This window comes from Phycomyces blakesleeanus, assembly GCF_001638985.1.
Source record: "Phycomyces blakesleeanus NRRL 1555(-) unplaced genomic scaffold PHYBLscaffold_4, whole genome shotgun sequence".
Taxonomy (NCBI): Eukaryota; Fungi; Mucoromycota; class Mucoromycetes; order Mucorales; family Phycomycetaceae; genus Phycomyces; species Phycomyces blakesleeanus.
Genome location: NW_017265137.1, coordinates 1,378,257 through 1,397,784, shown reverse-complemented (window position 1 = coordinate 1,397,784; position 19,528 = coordinate 1,378,257). Strand labels below are relative to the sequence as shown.

At 33.9% G+C, this 19,528-nt stretch overlaps 6 protein-coding genes across 6 annotated transcripts; 3 read left to right on the top strand and 3 right to left on the bottom strand.

The window, feature by feature from the left end:
* Positions 1-1,699: 1,699 nt before the first annotated feature.
* On the bottom strand, positions 1,700-4,137 carry PHYBLDRAFT_164535 (hypothetical protein; the record flags this gene model as incomplete). The annotated part of the gene is made up of 3 exons (XM_018435028.1): positions 1,700-1,737; positions 2,296-2,519; positions 4,064-4,137. The coding sequence occupies 3 exons, from the start codon at positions 4,135-4,137 to the stop codon at positions 1,700-1,702; spliced, it is 336 nt and encodes a 111-aa protein (XP_018295674.1).
* A 2,834-nt stretch (positions 4,138-6,971) lies between these two features.
* PHYBLDRAFT_100880 (hypothetical protein) lies at positions 6,972-7,620 on the top strand (the record flags this gene model as incomplete). Its single annotated transcript, XM_018427610.1, has 2 exons — positions 6,972-7,121; positions 7,198-7,620. Coding segments are annotated over 2 exons (573 nt in total), but the record flags the coding sequence as incomplete, so codon positions are not given.
* Positions 7,621-8,565: 945 nt separating this feature from the next.
* On the top strand, positions 8,566-10,441 carry PHYBLDRAFT_164533 (hypothetical protein; the record flags this gene model as incomplete). Its single annotated transcript, XM_018435027.1, has 7 exons — positions 8,566-8,665; positions 9,254-9,340; positions 9,420-9,542; positions 9,593-9,705; positions 9,872-9,911; positions 10,098-10,133; positions 10,407-10,441. 7 exons carry the CDS (start codon positions 8,566-8,568, stop codon positions 10,439-10,441), a joined length of 534 nt encoding a protein of 177 aa, XP_018295672.1.
* A 334-nt stretch (positions 10,442-10,775) lies between these two features.
* Positions 10,776-13,376, bottom strand: PHYBLDRAFT_76458 (hypothetical protein; the record flags this gene model as incomplete). The annotated part of the gene is made up of 5 exons (XM_018443154.1): positions 10,776-12,059; positions 12,176-12,399; positions 12,541-12,676; positions 12,823-12,950; positions 13,300-13,376. The coding sequence occupies 5 exons, from the start codon at positions 13,374-13,376 to the stop codon at positions 10,927-10,929; spliced, it is 1,698 nt and encodes a 565-aa protein (XP_018295671.1). The 3' UTR covers positions 10,776-10,926.
* Positions 13,377-16,041: 2,665 nt separating this feature from the next.
* On the top strand, positions 16,042-16,991 carry PHYBLDRAFT_99908 (hypothetical protein; the record flags this gene model as incomplete). Its single annotated transcript, XM_018444116.1, has 2 exons — positions 16,042-16,542; positions 16,641-16,991. Coding segments are annotated over 2 exons (852 nt in total), but the record flags the coding sequence as incomplete, so codon positions are not given.
* Positions 16,992-17,409: 418 nt separating this feature from the next.
* On the bottom strand, positions 17,410-18,115 carry PHYBLDRAFT_157809 (hypothetical protein). The gene is made up of 2 exons (XM_018433686.1): positions 17,996-18,115; positions 17,410-17,888 (listed from the first exon to the last, which is right to left on the bottom strand). Exons 1-2 carry the CDS (start codon positions 18,059-18,061, stop codon positions 17,421-17,423), a joined length of 534 nt encoding a protein of 177 aa, XP_018295669.1. The 5' UTR covers positions 18,062-18,115; the 3' UTR covers positions 17,410-17,420.
* Between the last annotated feature and the right edge of the window lie 1,413 nt (positions 18,116-19,528).

Genomic DNA, 19,528 nt, shown 5'->3' with positions numbered 1-19,528 from the left:
TCCTTCTTTTCTTACTCTACTTTCCACCCCTTCCTCTCCTCTGCCGCCAAAACAGAATAGAAATAAATAAATATATAAAAAGGGAGAATAATCCAAAAAGGGGCTATATTAAAAAACAACAACAACAAAAGAAAAAAGAAAAAAAAATATTATTATTATTATTTGTATATCCATGGATACAAACAAAGAGTGGCGTTGTGCATAAATAAATAAATAAATAAATAACGGAATCTATTGCCGATAATACATATATGTATATTATACTATAAATCATTATTAGCTATTAATACTACTACTACTATTAATATTACTATTACTGGTATTACTATGCTCAAAATATATACATGTATAGGTGTAGGTCAAGGAAGAAAGGGCTTGATTGACCTTAAATCCTGTTACTGCGCACATGCCAACGAAGTCTTTGTTGATTCTGTACTACATCCAGATTTGATCTGTAATGTATGTAATGTAATGTAATGTATAGCAAAAAGAAAAAGGCAAATCAAAGACTATTCGGATACTTCCGATTCAAAATTTATTTATTTTGACAAAAGATTATACATATAAAAAATATATCTTGATTGGAATTGTTTGTGATTGTCTTTATTAATAAACAAATATGTAATTTTGGTGAATGTAATTTTGATCTGATTTGATTTGATTTTCATTGATTTCATTGTTTGTTGTGTTTGAGTACAAAGGGAATGAAAATGATTAAAAGATCGGATTGATTTTCCCGTTTATTTTTTATTTTTTATTATTTGTAATGCCCTAGTGCCACCTTGCGCTTACCATGATCCCAAAAGAAAATAAAATAAAATGAACAGTAACAAGCTCAACAATTATTTAAATAAAATTGTAAATGTAAAATTGTAAATTATAGATTGTAAATTGTAAATATTTTGCAGTATCTGAAACATCTTCTTCCAGTAGAATTCTTTGATTTTATTTGTATTTTTATTTGTATTTTTTATAAATCCTTGGTAATACATACATATCTAATTTAATTATTATTCTTTAATAACAAATCATCCAAAATTGCACTGACAACAGTAACCACAATATATATATATATTATTTTTTTGTTTATTTTATCAAGAAGAAATTAATCAAAGCAATGTATATGTACGTATATGTGTGTGCATTTTAGTATCAAGGGATTCAACTACTGCACATTTCATTCTATCTATCTATCTATCTATCTATATGTATGTATCTATATGTAGAAGTAGATAAATGAGTAATTGTGATTGGAAATATCCTGACGACCAACACAACCATAAATCGATTCACCGTAATAATCAATTAATAATATATCCAATAATTATTACTGATCTTTTGACTGCAAAATAAATAGATTATTATTCAAAGCTTATTGTTTATTGTTATTTTTCTATTCTCTATAGTTTAATCACACGGTTTAAATACAACCCAAAAAATAATAATTTTTTTTTTTAGTGGAATTGTTGTTCTTATTTTGTACATTTTATCCCTTCTCTCTTTATTTATTTATGCATTCATTTTTTGATCAAGAATCTATCAGTGTTAAACCAAGACATTTCTTGTACAACTCATTATTTGATTTGACTTGATTTGATTATAAACAGCAAACAAACAAATAGATAGAATGTCAAAGGAAATTGATAGACAAACAAAAACAAAAATATTTGTATAGAAAAGATGAGAAGTATAAATCCATCTATTCATCATTCTTCCTTTGATTTGTTTCTTTTAAGCCTACATACACATATATTAAATATCATCAATTATTATTATTGACACCAAGTGTTCTGTCCAAGTAACAATCTTTGGATTAAAAGAACGAAATAATGGATGTTTTATATACAAAAGTCTCTTGACTCGTCTAGCTAAAACAAATAGAATAAGGTTGTTTCACAACTTATCCATGCCAAGATTGACTTTATATAATATATAAGAAGGGGGTGTCAATGTTTGTGATTCAATGTAAGAAATATTCTGATCAATTTTTTTTGTTTGTTTGTTTGCTTTGTCTCCCCCTCCAACATCTCCCTTATAAAAAAAATCTCCTAAGAAAAAAAAATAGTTATTGATGATGTAGTTTAAAGTAGCCTTTATTCCCTGAAACCCTCGATAGACCCATAAATATATATATGTACACGCGAAAATCATAATGATCAGCAAAAAAAAGTTAAAAGAAGTTAAAGTCCCAATCTAACAACCACTTTACTCATTCATTTATATTTATATTTATATTTATATATATATATATATGTGTGTGTGTATTTAGAGCAAAACTCTAATAAGTGTACTTACTGTACACTAGCACACCGTATACATCAGGATTATCAACCCCGTGCTCTACCAAACGATTCAAAGTGTATTGCATTTCTATAGACAGCTTGAAGAGATCGTCATCGCTAGTACTATTTGGGCATTTGACTTCAATCAAGAGACAGTCAAGTCGAATGCCATCGATTGTTTTATAGAACTTTGTGTCTGGTCCGAGGCTTGATTCACCTTCCAAAGAAGTGAAATGACTAAAAGACAAACAAACAAACAATAAAAGATATTCATGTTATTCACAAGAAGCTTCTTTTATTATTATCATTTTTTTTAATGTATTTATTTACTTTGTTGATAACGGTTTTATATATATATATATACACTCCCAAAACTGAAATCACCGACAAAATCTTTGATTTCTACCCCCGAATAAACCATACATCAACTTCATTATGCTATATCTTCTCAAGAAGTTGACAAAATAAAACCAAACATTGTGTTGTTATAGAGAAATGTATATATATTATAGAATAAAAATAAAAATAAATGAGGTTTAATATACGGTATGATCACCACGAGCTTTTATGACTGCTTTAACTCTGTCAGGCATACTTGCCACAAGAGTTTGCAGAACTTCAGGGTCAAGCAACTCCCATTCCTGAAGAATACAGGCCTTCAGCTCTTGCACATTGTTAATAGAGGCCTTTCTCTCTTGAACCTTGGCCTTTAGGGCATGCCAGACATGCTCAATTGGGTTCAAATCTGGACTTTGCGACGGCCAGTAGTCAAATCGTTTAATCTCCCAACGGTTTTTCCACCACGTCGTGTAGGACCCAGTATGACAGCTAGCACCATCTTCTTGGAATGTGAACACGGTGTCATGTTCTTCATTCAATTGTTTGTACCAGGGATTGAAGTCCTTAGACAGACAATTGACGTATGCATCTTGGTCTACAGATCCTTCGATAAACGATAATGGCCCAATGCCACCAGCCCAGAAACAACCCCATACCATCACGGAACCTTTTCCATACTTTTCTGTTGTTAGTGTATGGCGTTCCTGGTGCCTCTCCCATCGTTTACGAATTATGGATGGGTCAGAATCATTGCCTTTCACCATGAACCTCGACTCCTCTGACCACACCACTCTGCTCCAGTCTTCGATGCTAAAACTGGCCCTAGCTCTATCCCAACGCAACCGATTCTTTTTCTGCTCACGGGTTAACTTTGGTTTAGATACAGGGGTGTAAGAACCGAAGCCTTTTGCTCGTAGGTATCGGATAACTGTCTGTCTACAGACAATAACGCCAGCAGCTCCCAAATTTGCCTGGTGGTATCCATAACTCTCAAAAGGATTACGTCTCACACTCAAACAAAGACTTTTGGCGTCTGCTACACTAAGTTTCTTTGGTCTCCCAGGTCTGGTATTTGTCTTGGCTGTTCCAGTAGTCTCCCAGCGCTTTATTGTATCGAAAACTGTAGTTCTAGGAATGTTCATACGGTTTGCGATGTCAGTTGGAGTATGATCAGCTTTTGAGAGCCAAACAATGCCTCCACGCTCAAAATCTGACAGCTCGCGTCTGGAGGGAGTAGTTTTAATTCTTTTATTACTTTTCGACATTGGTGGTTAAGTTTGAGGTAAAGGTGTGAGGAAGAGAAAGGTAAAGAATGTTATAAAAAAAGCAGCATGAAAAAGGTGGTTCATCGATGATTTTTATTGTCGGAGTGTATATATATATATGAAATTAGGTATGATATGGTTAATAGGGGTACAGCTTTAGACTCTTGCTGAACTTACTCTCTCCTTGTGCAACTGCAAGTCATCGCAAATATCTTTATAGTCTCTATGAGAGATGACTTGAATTTAGGCATCTTTTGATCAAGAAAGAAATATAGCTATATTTACCTATATGATTTTAGCTTTTATCTTTTTTTTTTTTTCTATTCAGGACAAGATACTCTATTTGTTTGATGCTATCTATATTGGCATAACATTCTTTTCTGTTGGTGTTGTTAGATATTTATTATTCTTATTATGACCTTCTGGCAGAAAGAGTTTGGGTCAAGGAAGGTTTAGAGGAAAAGAGAAAGAAAGAAGAAGTACGAAACAAGAGATATACAAAATTACGTGGCCATTAACTTTGTTTATGTGTATTGATGATTGAAGTGGATAGACAACATTTTAAAGACGTCACTATTCTTTTTTCTTTCTTTAAAAAACTGGACCGCATTAATTTTCCACAATGAAGAAATATTGTTGCCCTGAAATTTTTTATTTTTATTTTATTTTTTTGACCACTATAAGTTTCATGTATAATAAATATAAAGATAGCCTTTAAATCTTTTGGTAGTAGATTTTCCATCCCATCCCATCCCATCCTCCCTCTCTTCCCACCTTGTTCTATGCTATCTATTCAACAAATTGTGGGGCTTAAAATACAATGCACAATATAAATAAATAAGTAAATATTTCTTGTGTGACAGCAAATTTATATATAAATAAATAAAAAGTAAAAGGGCGCCGATGTGTTGGGAGACAAAAAAAAAAGGAAAGTTCTTTGGTAATCAGACAATCTGTTTGGTCGGCTGGCTTCCCTAAACGGGATCTACTCCCGGTAATTCTTTTGAACCGCCAGATTGTATATTTTACTATACTTCTCTTTTAAAAAATAAAATAAAAAAAAAAAAGATCGAAAGAAATGATCTTGTGGGCACCAGTAAGCTTGCGTGTGAAAAAATGAATATCAAAGACAGCCAAATAAAAATAAAAATCGTTTTTATTATATTTTATATACGTTTGTGTGTGGGGTTGATTATTATTTTTTGATGTCACTTCTTTACAATCTCACTAAATAGCCTATTCTCCTTTTATTCTCTTTATTTCAATTTTGTACCCACAGATGGATAAATCTAAAAGGTACATTTTGATATCCTTTTCTCTTCAAATGTGTATTTACACTAAATATACAACCAATTCCTATCGGCTTCTTACCCTAAATTGCCTACAACAAGTATCTTACACATGTACAATCCCAAAAAATAATAACATATATATATTTAAATTTAAATTTAAAGTGTAAGTGTAATGATTGTTAAGTGGGATTTTACTGTCAATTCAAAATAATAAGAAGAAAATATATAAATCACTCTTATCAATCACCGCATCACACAGCACAGCACAGCACAAATATATATATATATATAATTTTAAATCTCATCAACAGGAAAATGGCTTGTGTAATCTCTGAATCTTTGGTTGACTTTCTTTTTTTCTTTTTCTTTTGATGCCTGGAAACCAAGGAAACCAAAGAAATTGAATTGAATAATTGAATGAATGAATTGGTTGATTGACTGATGAGTGGAGTGGGTGGCTTAATTTAATTTAATTTAATTTAATAATTTAATTAAGTGAATCGGTGAGTGATGATTGAATAGACTTGTTATATAAATAAATAAATAAAAGAAATTTTTTTTGGAGTATTATGGAGTAAGAAAAGAGTAACAGCTTGGACAGGCCAACCTCGGTATTTATTACCTGTGGAACATAATTATTTCTATCTCTATTATATATTTACTCCACTTGACTTTAACTAGTCAAGTCAAGTCAAGCCAAGTCTAGTATATTATATGTAGTTGCTTTAAACAATACTTGGCTTATATTCTTCTCTTGGTCACTTACAACACAAAATTCTGTGCTGATTATTAATCAATGTTAAAAAAAAATTTGCAAAACTTTAATAGCAGTAATGATAATATGTTGTGTTTCGCTGATGTTCGTTATGGTATAAGTGTATCACTATGATTTTTGTGTATTTTGTGTATAAGAGAAGAATATGTAGTAAATGTACTTACATAATTCTATATACATATATAAATGTTATCTCGTTGCTTGCTTTCTTTCCTATATTTTGTTGAATGGCTTTTGTACAATTGAGATCAAAAATCAAAATCAAAAAATATACAGTAACAAAAATGATATGTTTATTATTTTCACAGCTGGGCAAATCAAGGAAAAGTCGGGAATCTATACAGAAGAATTTTTGTTTTTCACTCTGTCTGTCTGTCTTTTTCATAGTGTCCATTACATTTATATTATTATAGGTAGAGATAATCTTTCTTTTTTTTTAAGCCATGAGAGAATCCCACGGTGGATAATTTTATATACTTTTTGGACATACAAGTTTCTGTAAAACAAGAATAAAAAATTTATATATTTTATTTTCCAATCTAGCACAAACCAAACCTTGATGTTACTGCTGATGCTACCTGTCTACTGCTGTTGCGGTTGTGATTGATTTTTGGTGAGGCACAAGAAAAAAAAAAGAAAAAAGGATATAAAAGGATAAAAAAAAGAAAAAGGAAAATAGCCATTAGCCAATCAAATTTAGTTTCGCTTTCTAAAATTATCTTTAGGTTTGTTACTCAGCTATAATTTTTTATTTTATTTTTTTTAAAAAATTATATATATATATAAATCTTGCAAATTATATCCTTTTTCTTCAATTTTATTTCTCTTTTTCTTCCTTTTTTTTTTTATACAAATTTTAAAAAAAAATTTAAATTTTTTTTTTTTTTTTTTGAAAATCATACAAAAATATTCTATGGCTTCTCCTGATCAGACCAACCAACGCGATTCTCTCAATGACGTCGAGTCAAAGTACCCAGTCTCCCACTCTCAGCTGCCACAGGCAATCTTTGCCGCACCCACAATTGCCAATCCTGGTCCACTCGGTCTCAGTGCCTTTGCCTTGACCACCTTGGTTCTCTCTCTTCATAATGCAGGCGCCGGAATGCCTGCCTCCTCACCCAGCAATGTAGTCGTCGGCCTTGCTGCATTCTATGGCGGTGTTGTCCAGGTAACTAATTAAAGGATAAAGATGATATCGATGACTGACTAAACTAATCCTTACAATTTTTTTTATGAATTGACAGCTCTTGGCTGGTATGTGGGAATTCAGAACCGGAAATACCTTTGGTGCCACAGCCTTTTCTAGTTATGGTGGTTTCTGGCTCTCTTATGCCGCAATCTTTATTCCTAGCTTTAACATCCTCGGGGCTTACTCTGCAGAGGGTGTTGCTGCAACTGCTCTGAGCCATTCGCTCGGAATTTACCTCATGGCCTGGGCACTTTTCACAGCTCTCATGCTCATCGCTTCCCACAGATCCTCAGTCGGTCTCATGGCCTTGTTCTTCTTCCTCACAATCACTTTCATTCTCCTTTCTGCCAGCGAATTCAATGCCAGTGAACACACAAAGATTGCCGGAGGTGCCTTTGGTGTCATCACTGCTTTCGTAGCCTGGTACAATGCCCTCTCTGGTCTCTTAACCCAAGACTCTTCTTACTTCCTTCTTCCCACCGGTCGTCTTGCATAAACAGAAAATAACAATAGTTCACGCACACACACACACATATATATATATATATACATATAATGAAACAAGAATAATAATAGTAATAATAATTAGTAACAGTAACAGTAACAGTAATAATCATAATTATAATCATTCCCTTCCCCCCTTTTTGTTTATTTACTTTACGTTTTCTCTATCAAAGACCGTCTTAGTGTCTCTTTAATCTTTTTTTATTTATATATATATATTTTTTTGTTTTCCTCTTTATCCCTACAAATTTTGATCGAGTAAAGTAACAGCAGTGCTGTACTTTACAAATCTTATTTGCTATACACATACATATCCCTTCTTCCCACCCCTATCTCTCTTCACTTCTCCCAAACAACCAGTCCAGAATAAATAAATAAAGTAACAAATGAATGACCAAGGAAAATATACAAGATGTCCATATATTGATACATTAATCATCATTAATCGAAAATCAAAAGAGCCTTGTTGAATTTTAAAAGCCTCTCTTCATACTAATATACTTGTTTTGAAATGTATGTAATCATTATCGTCTTAATCAGTAATTGCAACAAATAAAAATAAAAATAAAAAACAGAAGCAGCACAAAACTATAATTCTAAAGAAGCTAAAAAGAAATGTTTATGTACATATATAGTAAAATAAATGTGTATATATGTAAATATTTATATATCAAAGCAGGGCAACACATATACTTTCTTTTTTCTTTTTTGATCTTGTGCACCGTTGAACCATCTCTAATAAGCAATGTAACAGCCAATCAGAATTGATTTCATATCTTCAGAAATAGAAATCATGTTGTCAATATTGGCATTGAAGTAATAATGATATATAAATCGACGAGTTCTAGTCTTCTTCTTCTTCTTCTTTTCTTAATCAATACTTTACAATTTAACATAAGTACAAGTACAATATTCTTATATGAAATATGGGCATGGGAAGGGGTCGCTGATGATAATGGCGACCCTAAGCTTATGCACTTACATTATTGATCAGAATGAATTTGTTGTGGAGCCACTAGGTACACATACCGAGTACTTGAAAGCTATGGTCTCCAATGAATCATCTCTAACTTGCTCAATGTTGATAGAAAAAGACAAAAGACAAGGGGTATCCTTAAAAAGGAAGCACGATTATGTACGTTATACTGTTTTCTTGACGAGTCTACTTTTGATATAAATATTAAACGCTCATAAGCTTGGTCTAGAGAGAGAGAAAAAAAATATAGAAACCTGATAACATGGTTATGCCATTCTGCAAGAATCGTCTACTGAACCTTATGAAAGAAATTGCTACCCATGAAAATCCTTTGGACAACAATTCTTATTCCAAATGATTCCTAAATTGCAATAGATCAATACCAACTAATGCGCAGTGTGTTCCCGCGCCTTGAAAATCATTGTAGCATAAATCAGAACGCTCACAAAATAAATAAATAAATAAATAAATAAATAAATAAATAAATAAATAAATAAATAAATAAATAAATAAATAAATAAATAAAGCAGCGAAAACCTGAACGAAGCTTATGAGTGGTCGATGAACAGCCAAGAGGTAAGATCACTTTACTAAATTTTGGGTTTTCATATTTTAACAATATATTTTGTAGCAGTTGTGATGGATACTCCCGACTCGGTCAAGACATACTGGAAGCATTTACAGCATGGTACCAGATACATAACAATTGGACATGCACGTAAATTGCCAACAGACGGAAACAAAAGAACCACAGATACATTTATTATAGTTAATTGCGAACAAACTGTGCTGTCGAGGAAGGTGCGAAGAAGTATTCTTGAGCCCGATTTGCAAAGCAGACCAACCAATATTAGAAACAAACTCGCCAAAGCAGGATGATTTACTGAAGCACTTAAAAGGATCCCATGGCGATATCCCAGGTACATCAAGGTTCAGCATAATAGTTATAATAACTGAAAATTCCCTGTAGATTTAGTCGCTCGCGTCTATTTTAGCTATAGACCTTCCCACCTTGTCATTATTGACTACACCGGGTTTTCAACGTCTCCAAATGATATTAGGCTTCTTTCTTTCTTTTTTGAAGTAAGTCGAAAAGAATACTGATTGCAGAAAAAAACAAATTATACTAATTGATCTGAATACTAGACAATGCAGCAATCTCAAGGAAGTTGTTGTAGACCATCACTCTGTTTGAGATCTTTTCACATTTTGATCTTTTGAAAAAAATAAAAAATAAATAATGGGCTAGAAAAATTTAAATGTTGACATGGCAACATTAAACGATCAAAGTAATTTCTTCTTCTTCTTTTTTTTTTTTTCGTATTAATGGTTTGTCTAATAAATAAATAAAAAATCAAGTAACCAAAGTGCTTAAACCACAGTAATCCAATTTGATATTGTAATTGTTGTAAAGATGTCTACTTTTTTCTAAAAAAAAATAATCAAGAATTAACTTGGCTAATGCTGTTTTCCAGCATACGAGGGAATTGAAAGCACAATTACTTTACATGGTAATTTATTCAATTCCTTATTGATAAACATAATTATATTTGTAATAATATATATTTGTACTCGTATTGGATATACCCCAAAAGAACTAGCCTGATAATCCAACCATAAAGAAACCAAACCAAAAACCAAAGCCACATTGATATTACACCTATACACTCTTACCATATCAAGATTTATATATATATATATATATATATTTGGTTTTGGTTTCCTGTAGTCGACATCAAAATCTATATATATATATATATATATACATGTTTTTGTAAAAATAGGATTGATTGCCAAGACCTCTTGTCTTAAAGTATAAACCAAAGAAGTAAAACAAGTAAATAAGATTTAGAGCCATTACATATATATATCATATCATATCATATATAATTGGATATATTCATACATACATTTGTGTTACTATTGATGGGCAAAATGTATTTATATTTTAGAAAATAAATAATAGATAGTAAAAACAACAGCTGTAATTATTGCGCAAACACATCACAACCGCATCATATATATATATTTTTCTTTTACTGTAACATAATACAGTTTAATGCAATGCAATGCCATGTCTTGTCATGTCATGTCATGCCAACTTATAAAAGGAAAGGAAATCCACAAGATATTTGTAATAGTAATAATATCAAGACAAGAACAAAGGCTATTTAATTATAGCCAAGCGCATATCTCTATATTTTTATATACCTCTTTATATGTTATATGTATGTATGTTCGTATGTATGTATGTATGTATGTATGTATATATGTATGCATGTATGTATGTTTTTCATTTTTTAATTAATCTGATTCTTCTTCGGATTCATCCTCAAAAAAGGTTTCATTGACCCATTCGACAAAACCGGGATCCAGAACTTCACTCTCATCAGCACCGTTCTGGAATATGGCATGGTTGCCACCATAGTTGATCCACATCTTCATCATCTTGGCTGCCTCTTGCTTCTTGCCCTTTGTGCCCAACCACTCTTCCTGGGCCCAGAGACTGAACACCCAGCCGACCCAGCCGCTAGTCAGGGTCAACTTCTCGGTCTGAACTGCCTGCTTGTAATAGAACTCTGCGTTCTTCAACAGCTGGGCCTTGTTTCTCTCGGCCACAGGTAAATCAAGCCCGGCCCTGGTCATGCACAGATCACCGAGTTTGTTGAGGATGCTCAAGTTCTTTTGCTCGATTGCCAGACCAGCCTGGAAAGACTTTGTTGCCTGGGCAAACAATTGCCAGACCTCCTTTCCGGTCGTCTCGGGCACAAGTTTGTTGTTGTTTCTTTGGGCTGCGTCCACAAGTGCCTGGGCAAACGATGTCAGGATATCTCCGCGGTCACACATGGCCTGCACATTTGTGCTATCAAACCGGTCCACGATCTCGTCAAGGCACTCGACCGCACGGTTGAACAGACTCTGGTCGGGTTTTCCGGTCGCAAGGAACGCACGGTCGGCCATGGCAGAAAAGCACTGGGCTTCCTTGAGGTTGATCTGGATCCGGTTGAGCTTGTACTCCTTTTCGGTCTCCGGAATATCGGACAGCCACTTTTCGGCAAGGGCAAGCTTGGATCGTGCACGGCTAAAAAGATCAGTCGAGGCCTGGAAGGAGGCAAGCATCGAAGCCATACTTGCCATCGTCTCCGAGGTTGAAATGAGAGTGTCGATCAATGAGGTGGTTGTGGTTGCCTCGACCTGAGTCACGGATGTCATTTGTTTAGAGTCAGCATCATTTGGTTCGGCATTATGTTCATGTGCATGTTCATGTGCATGTTCATTTTCATGTTCATGTTTACAGTCAGAGGTATGTACATGCTCTTCAGTAGACGACTCTTCAAGGGACTCGGTTGGTTGGTTTGCTGCCAAACGCGATTCCTTGTAATCCTTTTCTTGCAATTGGTAAACGCTGTCAAACAAAGAAATTGCCTCTTGTAAAGCTAAAGAATAAAGTTTAAGCTTATATTAGTAAAGATGTATATATATATATTGTATGTGTATGTGTATGTGCCTGTAAGCCTGAATCTATTGTTATTATATTTATAATTAATATTACCCATGGCAGATTGACTGTAGGCATTATCGATTTCTGTTGTTTCGTTGAGGGTCTCTGCACGTTGATGAAGAGCCTGGGCAAGGTTGAATTGGGCATCAGACTTGTTCTGTTCAAGCTCAAGAGCTTTTCTAAAGGTCTTTATGGATTCATCAAGCTTTGCAAGCTTCTTCTCGGGTTGAGTATAAGGAGGCATCAGATTAACCAGCAAAAACTGAACACGTCCCCTAAAAAGGTAGTTTATGTGTAAGTATATATATATATATATATATGAGCAATCTTAATGTTCACCTATCTATCTATATACTTTTTTTTTTCTTGGATATTTTATAAATGATTTTTTTTAAAAAGAGTATTGAATTTCTCACCAATTGTATAGACAATCGGCATCAGTTGGGTTGAGTTTGTGGGCCTTTGAATAGTATTCAGCAGCAACTTCATATTTTCGTTGTGCTCGATCACCAGTAGCGTAACGTTCGCCCTGTTCCTCAGCCTCAACACCAGCTTTATATTAATATTAATATTGATATTAATATTATTATTATTTTTAAGAAGAAAAAAAAACAAATAAAGATAAATTATGCAAATATATATATAAAGAAAAATATCGGGTGATACTACTTTTTACTTTTGTATATATTTCTTCATACCTTCCATGACCTCTTCAAATGTCTCGGGCTCTTTGGGCTTTTTAACGGCCTTTGGTTTAGGTGCTCGTTTAGTTTGTGGTCTTGCCATTTCGAATTCAAATGAAGTGATTTGTTGAAACAAAAGCGAACTAAAAAAAAAATGTAATAAAATACAAAAAAAAAAGAGATAGAACAATACAGAATAATAAAAATGGTGGGACGGTTGTCACAAGTGACTGTTTGAATACCTATCAAAAAAAAGAGAGAGAGAGAGAGAGATAAATCCTCTTCCTATCTTCTTCTTTATCTCACTATACTATAGAATTATATTTACTAACCTCTGTTACGCAGAGAAAGAGAAAGAAAGCAAGAGAAGCAATGATACCAGATTTGATTACTTTTACTTATTTATTTATTTTGAATAAAGCTAATCTTTTCAGGATTCTATATTTTAATCAATATAAAGGCTGTTAAGCTATAAATTGCACACAAACTAACTTTGCGTAACACGATTTTTGACTTTCACTAAAGAATGAGGGCAAGAAGAGTATTAGGCATCCAAGCTTGAATGGCATTAGTGTTCAGCCACACACAAACAGAGAAAGAGAAAATGATAGACTTTTCCCATATATCCTTTGAGTTTGAGAAATCATGTAGGTGTGTTGTGCTGTGGCAAAATAAAATCAAATTGCCATAATACCCAAGTAAAGAAATCGCACTTTTAAGTATTCCTAGTGTTTTAAACACCGTATAATGGGAGAGGAATTGTGGCAATTTTAGAATAGAAAAGCACATATGCTGAGATACAAAAAGTTAAACCAAGTAAAACAAATTCGACAAATATAGTAGTGGATATTTTGCCGCAATATAACACCCACTCTGATTTAAGCTTTAGGGTATATGTAAGCTACAAGGGTAAAAAAAATACGATATTGTTTATGTAATTATGATACACATCTATCTATTTATGCTTTGATTACTATATAACTATGATATACTTCTTTTGTCTGTTAATCCAATAGATAAATATAACCAATATATAACATAATTGATATATATAAATATATTTAAGAAGAAAAAATAATGCATTTTAGAAATAACGGTAAAATTCCAGTTCCGGTCCGAAAATCAAATGCATGTCCCTAGGAGAAAATACACATACACACACACCTTTTAGGTCGTGTTTTTTTTTTTCGCTTTTTGGAAAACCAAATTGAATATGAATACTGCATAAAAAAAAAGAATTGCCCAAGGTTATGAAAAAGGTCGAGAAGTGTTGAAATATTAGGCAAAAAAAATGTACACATCAAAGTCGTACTCAAATACAATATGGGATTATTGTGTGTACAATATTGTACAGGCAAGATGCTGGGAAGAGAAATAAAGGGAGAAAGAGGATACAATCGAATTCTGTGAATCTCTCGTAGAAAATTTTCTTTTACTTTCTTTTTCTTTCTGGCAACATGCATACGTTTTTTGAAGCTTTTTTTTTGCTCCAGTGTAATTAGGACAAATCTTTTGCTTTGACATTATTGTTATTATTCAAAGAAGTGTATATTTGTGAGACATATAGCATACATCTGTTTAATACAATTTGCTTTTATTTTTCTCTTTCTAAAGCTGTACACAATTGAACCATGATATATAGAAGATTTTACGCCTTCCTAAAATACAATAGAATACACTACAAGTTATAGTTGGGCGGATCTATATTCATTTCAAAAATTTCTGTTTTGTATTGGCTTTTGAGTTTAGAGTTTTGAGTTTTGTGGATTTCTTTTACCGGGTTTTCACACCAAATTATTACATATGGAAATTTACTATTGTATTATTTGATACATACATATATACATATAAATGTGTATAGATATATATATTCGCCGATATTTACAATACTGATACATACAAAAAAACATAAATCTCTTGTATTGGTGCCTTTTAATGTATAATGTAAAAGATCAAACTGATAGTGTTTTTATTTATTTCATTCACTCATTAATTTTTTGAATATTTTGCATGAAGGCCTTTATTGGATCTATTTGTATCAGATAAGAATCTCTGAAGAACCATCACTATTTTCTTATTCTTATATATCTTTAGTAAATGTCATAAGATCTTCATTATAATGCACCGTAAAACACCTTCTTTTCTTTAAGACCCTCCAAAAAAAAATAGAGTAAAACATATGCACAAACACATACACACACATATATATATATATGAATACATGGTTAAGAGAGTGGGTTATACCAGTGTTTCAAAAGATTATGTTTTAATTATTTTAAATATATATAAAACAAAAGCTTTGCATGAGCAAATAAGATTTGAGTAAAGATGTCTGTGATTCATAGAAACAATGGAACAAATCTTTGGGTTCTTTTTCTGTAAAAGATCGGGCACCCTCAAGGTTACTGAGTACTCACCGGCTGTGACAGACACACAGAAATTTCTCGTGTTGATTGGCTAATATACAAAAACTATTTCTCGATCCAAGTGAGTTCAAAAAAACCGAGTACCTTTTTGGTTACTGGACACACATGAGTAATTTCAAATGAATTTTTCATTTCATTTCATCATTTTTTTAAAGCATTAAAAAAATGTATAAATACAAAGAGTATCTCGCGTTTTATCTCTTTTGTTTTCTTTATCTCAATATTCAATAAAACATCGCACCCACACAATACAGCACAGCAGCATACATATATACATATTATATACATATAGAAAAAATGCTCTCTACAAAGTCGAGTTACCTTTTGGGATTCTTGTTTCTTGCACTAATCAGCCTTGTACAAGCACAACGTAAGTATACCACATAGATTTATACATAAAGATAGAATACCTTGCTAACCTTTAATTTCGCTATTTCTAGACTCTCATGGCGACGATCATGATGAAGAATCTGCTGAGGAAGCCTGTGCTGCTGAACCTCTTGAAGACTATAACTTGTCAATGCGCATCGGAAGCATCTTTATCATTTTAGCAACAAGTGCAGTTGGTGAGTAAATGTTCTCTTCTAATTTTTCTATCCATTATTTAATTATCTATACGTTTCGGCAATCAATGCTCATCATAATCTACGTTTAGGTATCTTTGCTCCAATTATTCTCTTTCGTATCCGTCCTTTCAAAGCTGGTGGAGTTCGTGATCAAATCCTCACCGTTGGAAAATTTTGTAAGTAATTGAATACAAACAAACAAAAAAATTCATTGACTTATTTCATATTATGTACATATAGTTGGTACAGGTGTCATCTTGGCAACCGCTTTCATCCACATGCTACCCGAAGCACTCGAACATTTCGACAGTCCATGTCTCAGTGAAGGATGGAGATCATACCATGCATTTGCAGGTGTCTTTTGTATGCTTGCTTCCTTTGGCCTTCAACTCATCGAACTTGCCGCTCTGTCCAATCTTGATGCACTTGCAAAAAAGAGAGCTCTTGCTGCACAAGCCGACGGCGCAAAGCTTGATATCGAAGGTCTTGCATACTCAAAGGTCGAACCTTCTAAGCTTCAAGAGAGTGTGAGTCCACATGAACATAACCACGATGGTATCTCTACAGATGGTCACGTACACACTGCCGGGTTCCTCGAGAACGATGACAAGGCTATGCAAAACATGGGTACTCTGATACTCGAACTTGGCATCCTGATGCACTCTATCATTATTGGCATTACTCTCGGTACCACAGATAACGATGAGTTCACTACACTTTTGATCACACTTGTCTTTCATCAGGTAAATAATGAGACTAAGACTAAGACTAAAAGTAATTGTAATAAGAGTCAAATATTTACCGACCTAAAAACCTTTTTTTTTCATATATATATTTATAGTTCTTTGAAGGTATTGCACTCGGAACACGTATTAATGATCTTGGCTGCAAGAGCTGGCTCAAACCAACCATTATGGGATCATTTTTCATTATCATGACACCAATCGGCGTTGCTATTGGTATTGGAATCCACAGTGCATTCAGCTCAAACTCTGGTTCATTTGTCCTCGCCCAGGCTATTCTAGACTCTCTTTCGGCCGGAATTCTTCTTTATAGTGCTTATATCTCTCTCATGAGCATCGAAATCAACCACAACGTCGCATTCCGCAAGTCTCCTACTACTCAAAAGGCTATTTGCTTCTTATCGATGTACATTGGCGCTGGATTGATGGCTTTGCTAGGCAAATGGGCATAAAATTTTATATATTTATTTTTCTAATTTTTTCTTCTTATTTAATTATCTCTAGTAATAATAATAATAATAGTAGTTGATATTTTTTGTTACTTATCTATTCATTAGCTACCTATATCATACACATTTACATCCTTTTGGTTACTATTCAACATGCTACACCTTGTAAATCTCTCTATTTATCTCCTTATTTAAAATATATATACATTTATACATATACATTAACATAAAACCACTTATTCTTCTATTGGAAAGAGTTACATATATAATTACTGTAATTATGTATATACTTGGCGTGTTTTCGGTGATTGATAGTATTAGGGATAACAATACCTATTTCAAAAACACGATGTGAATTATAGCAGGAACATGCGGTTTATTATATGTATATGTATGTATGTTTTTTTTATTTTTTGCAAAAAAAATAGGTCAAAGAGCATTACGTCTAATAGCAATAATCTGTATTTCCCAACCACCAAACCAAGGCATGTTCCATAGTCGATGTGCCAAGGTGGAGCCATAATTGGATGTGTAAGAACCGCCTGAAAAGTATTCTGTGTCCAAGGGTGTTTGATCGGATGATCTTACAACTGGTTGGAGCATCAGAAGAGCCAGTACAATAGCGAGACAAATGCACATTGTGAGAATCAATAGCACCTTCTTGACAGATCCAGGTGTTACATCAACAGAAGATAGAGATAACATCTGTATTCTCTCGATGACTCTCTCTTGAGGACTTGGAGTTCTCTCTTGCGCAATTCCCAGATAACCAGATCTGGGATCATGTAATTCACCTGTACGCATACTGTGCTCTCCAGAGTGGACAGTTTCTCTGGTGGTACTTGTCGTTGCCGGGGAGCTTGTCCGAAATGTGAACGGCATGTGTGCACAGAATCCCTTCTCAAACCCATTAATAAATCTGAGTAATTACATGCACATATACCCACACACACACACACATATCCATTTACTTAAAGAGAGAATGCTTTTAAAAGCAAACTTACATTAACTCCAGCTGAAACACCACCAAATGCTGCGGCAACTACACTTCCGCCTACATAGTGTGCCATAGTAAGATCCTTTACTTCACCTGGATCCACAAGATCTTCACTCGAATCTCTAGTGGGGCTGTCATGCAAACCATCCATATCATTGTCTGCGCTGTTTTGACCACCACATCCCAAGTCCTCAATTCCGCTCTCGTGGGATTTGTTGTTACATTTTACTTTAATGTCTGACCCAAGCGTTATTTCCCGTCCGTTAACTAGTATTGTGCCATCCCATTTGTCACTCTCCTCACCGAGCACTGCAGCAACCGTCAATTGGGGGCCTTTCTTTTGCAGATACTCCTCCTTAACAGGCTCGAGGGTTAATACAAAGTTGTAATCTAGCTCTGCCAATTCTTGTACAGTTGGAAGTAATCCTGCTATTTGCATTTTAACAACCAGGGAGTGCTTTTTTGGTATCTTTTTGCCTTCATTCGCAATCAAATGAGATGGCTCAGGGGCAAGCTCAGATACATGGATTGTTAGTCGATCAGATATATCCAAAGGATCATGTTTTGCAGACACACGATTTAAGTGACAAATGATCTCATAACCTTTGGGAAACTTTTGAAGATCCAACACTATGTATGCAAATACTAGTTTAGTATCTGTATGTTTGCGATGGTATAGTGTTGAGTCGGATAAGCTTATTGAACTTGATGAGGTACTTTCGTGGACTTTCTTTTGACCACCAGGAGATATTAATCCAAGTCCAACAACTGAACTATGCCTTTCCATATTCGATTGACTTGGCCTACGATTATCATAAGGGCTAAAGAATGATGACACAGAAAGAGAAGGGGTTGCTGTTGTTGTTGTTGTTGTTGCCTTGCCTGTCTTCTCAGATAAAAGCAACCGTTTTCCGATGCATAGATTACACGATACATTCAGACGACGTGCAGACTCATCAAAAGCAGACTCAATTTTAGTCCATTGCATTTTACTTTGTTCAAGTATAGGATCTAAAGTTTCCACAAGTATATTATTCTCAAATTCAAGCATACTGGATGGCTGAACAAGAAAAGGAGGCGGGCCTTTTTTCTTGAGATATGTCTCGACTGTCTGTATCTGCTTACAGAGTCCAGAGGCCAAGAAATTGCTTATGTAAGAAGGTATAGGAGGGCCAAGGTCCATTGATACCACATAAGTGACGCGAACTGAAGGTATGGGATGGTTTGTTGCGGTCGTATAAGGGTCTATCGGCTCAAGAATCCAGCCAGCTACGAAAATGCGGCCTCTTGGATATTTAGCTTTCTTGAATACTGGGAACTTGACAAGAGAGGTCTCAACATGCAAGATGCGTTTAGAAGAAGGATTTGTAATAGAATTGAGGCTCTCACTGGCTGTACAGGTGCTTAGATACAATTCACGCGATCTATAAATGATGTTTTCGTTAATGCGTTATTATCTTTCTTATGTATATATGTGTATATATATATAACCATCAAGCTTACTTGAAAGGGAATACTGATTTCACAACTTGATAAACGA

Excerpts from the sequence above, each read along its gene's own strand:
- PHYBLDRAFT_157809 (XM_018433686.1), bottom strand. The coding sequence starts at position 18,061 with ATGGCACACTATGTAGGCGGAAGTGTAGTTGCCGCAGCATTTGGTGGT. Across the intron at positions 17,889-17,995 it reads GTGTTTCAGCTGGAGTTAAT|GGATTCTGTGCACACATGCC; the intron begins GTAAGTTTGCTT and ends GGGTTTGAGAAG.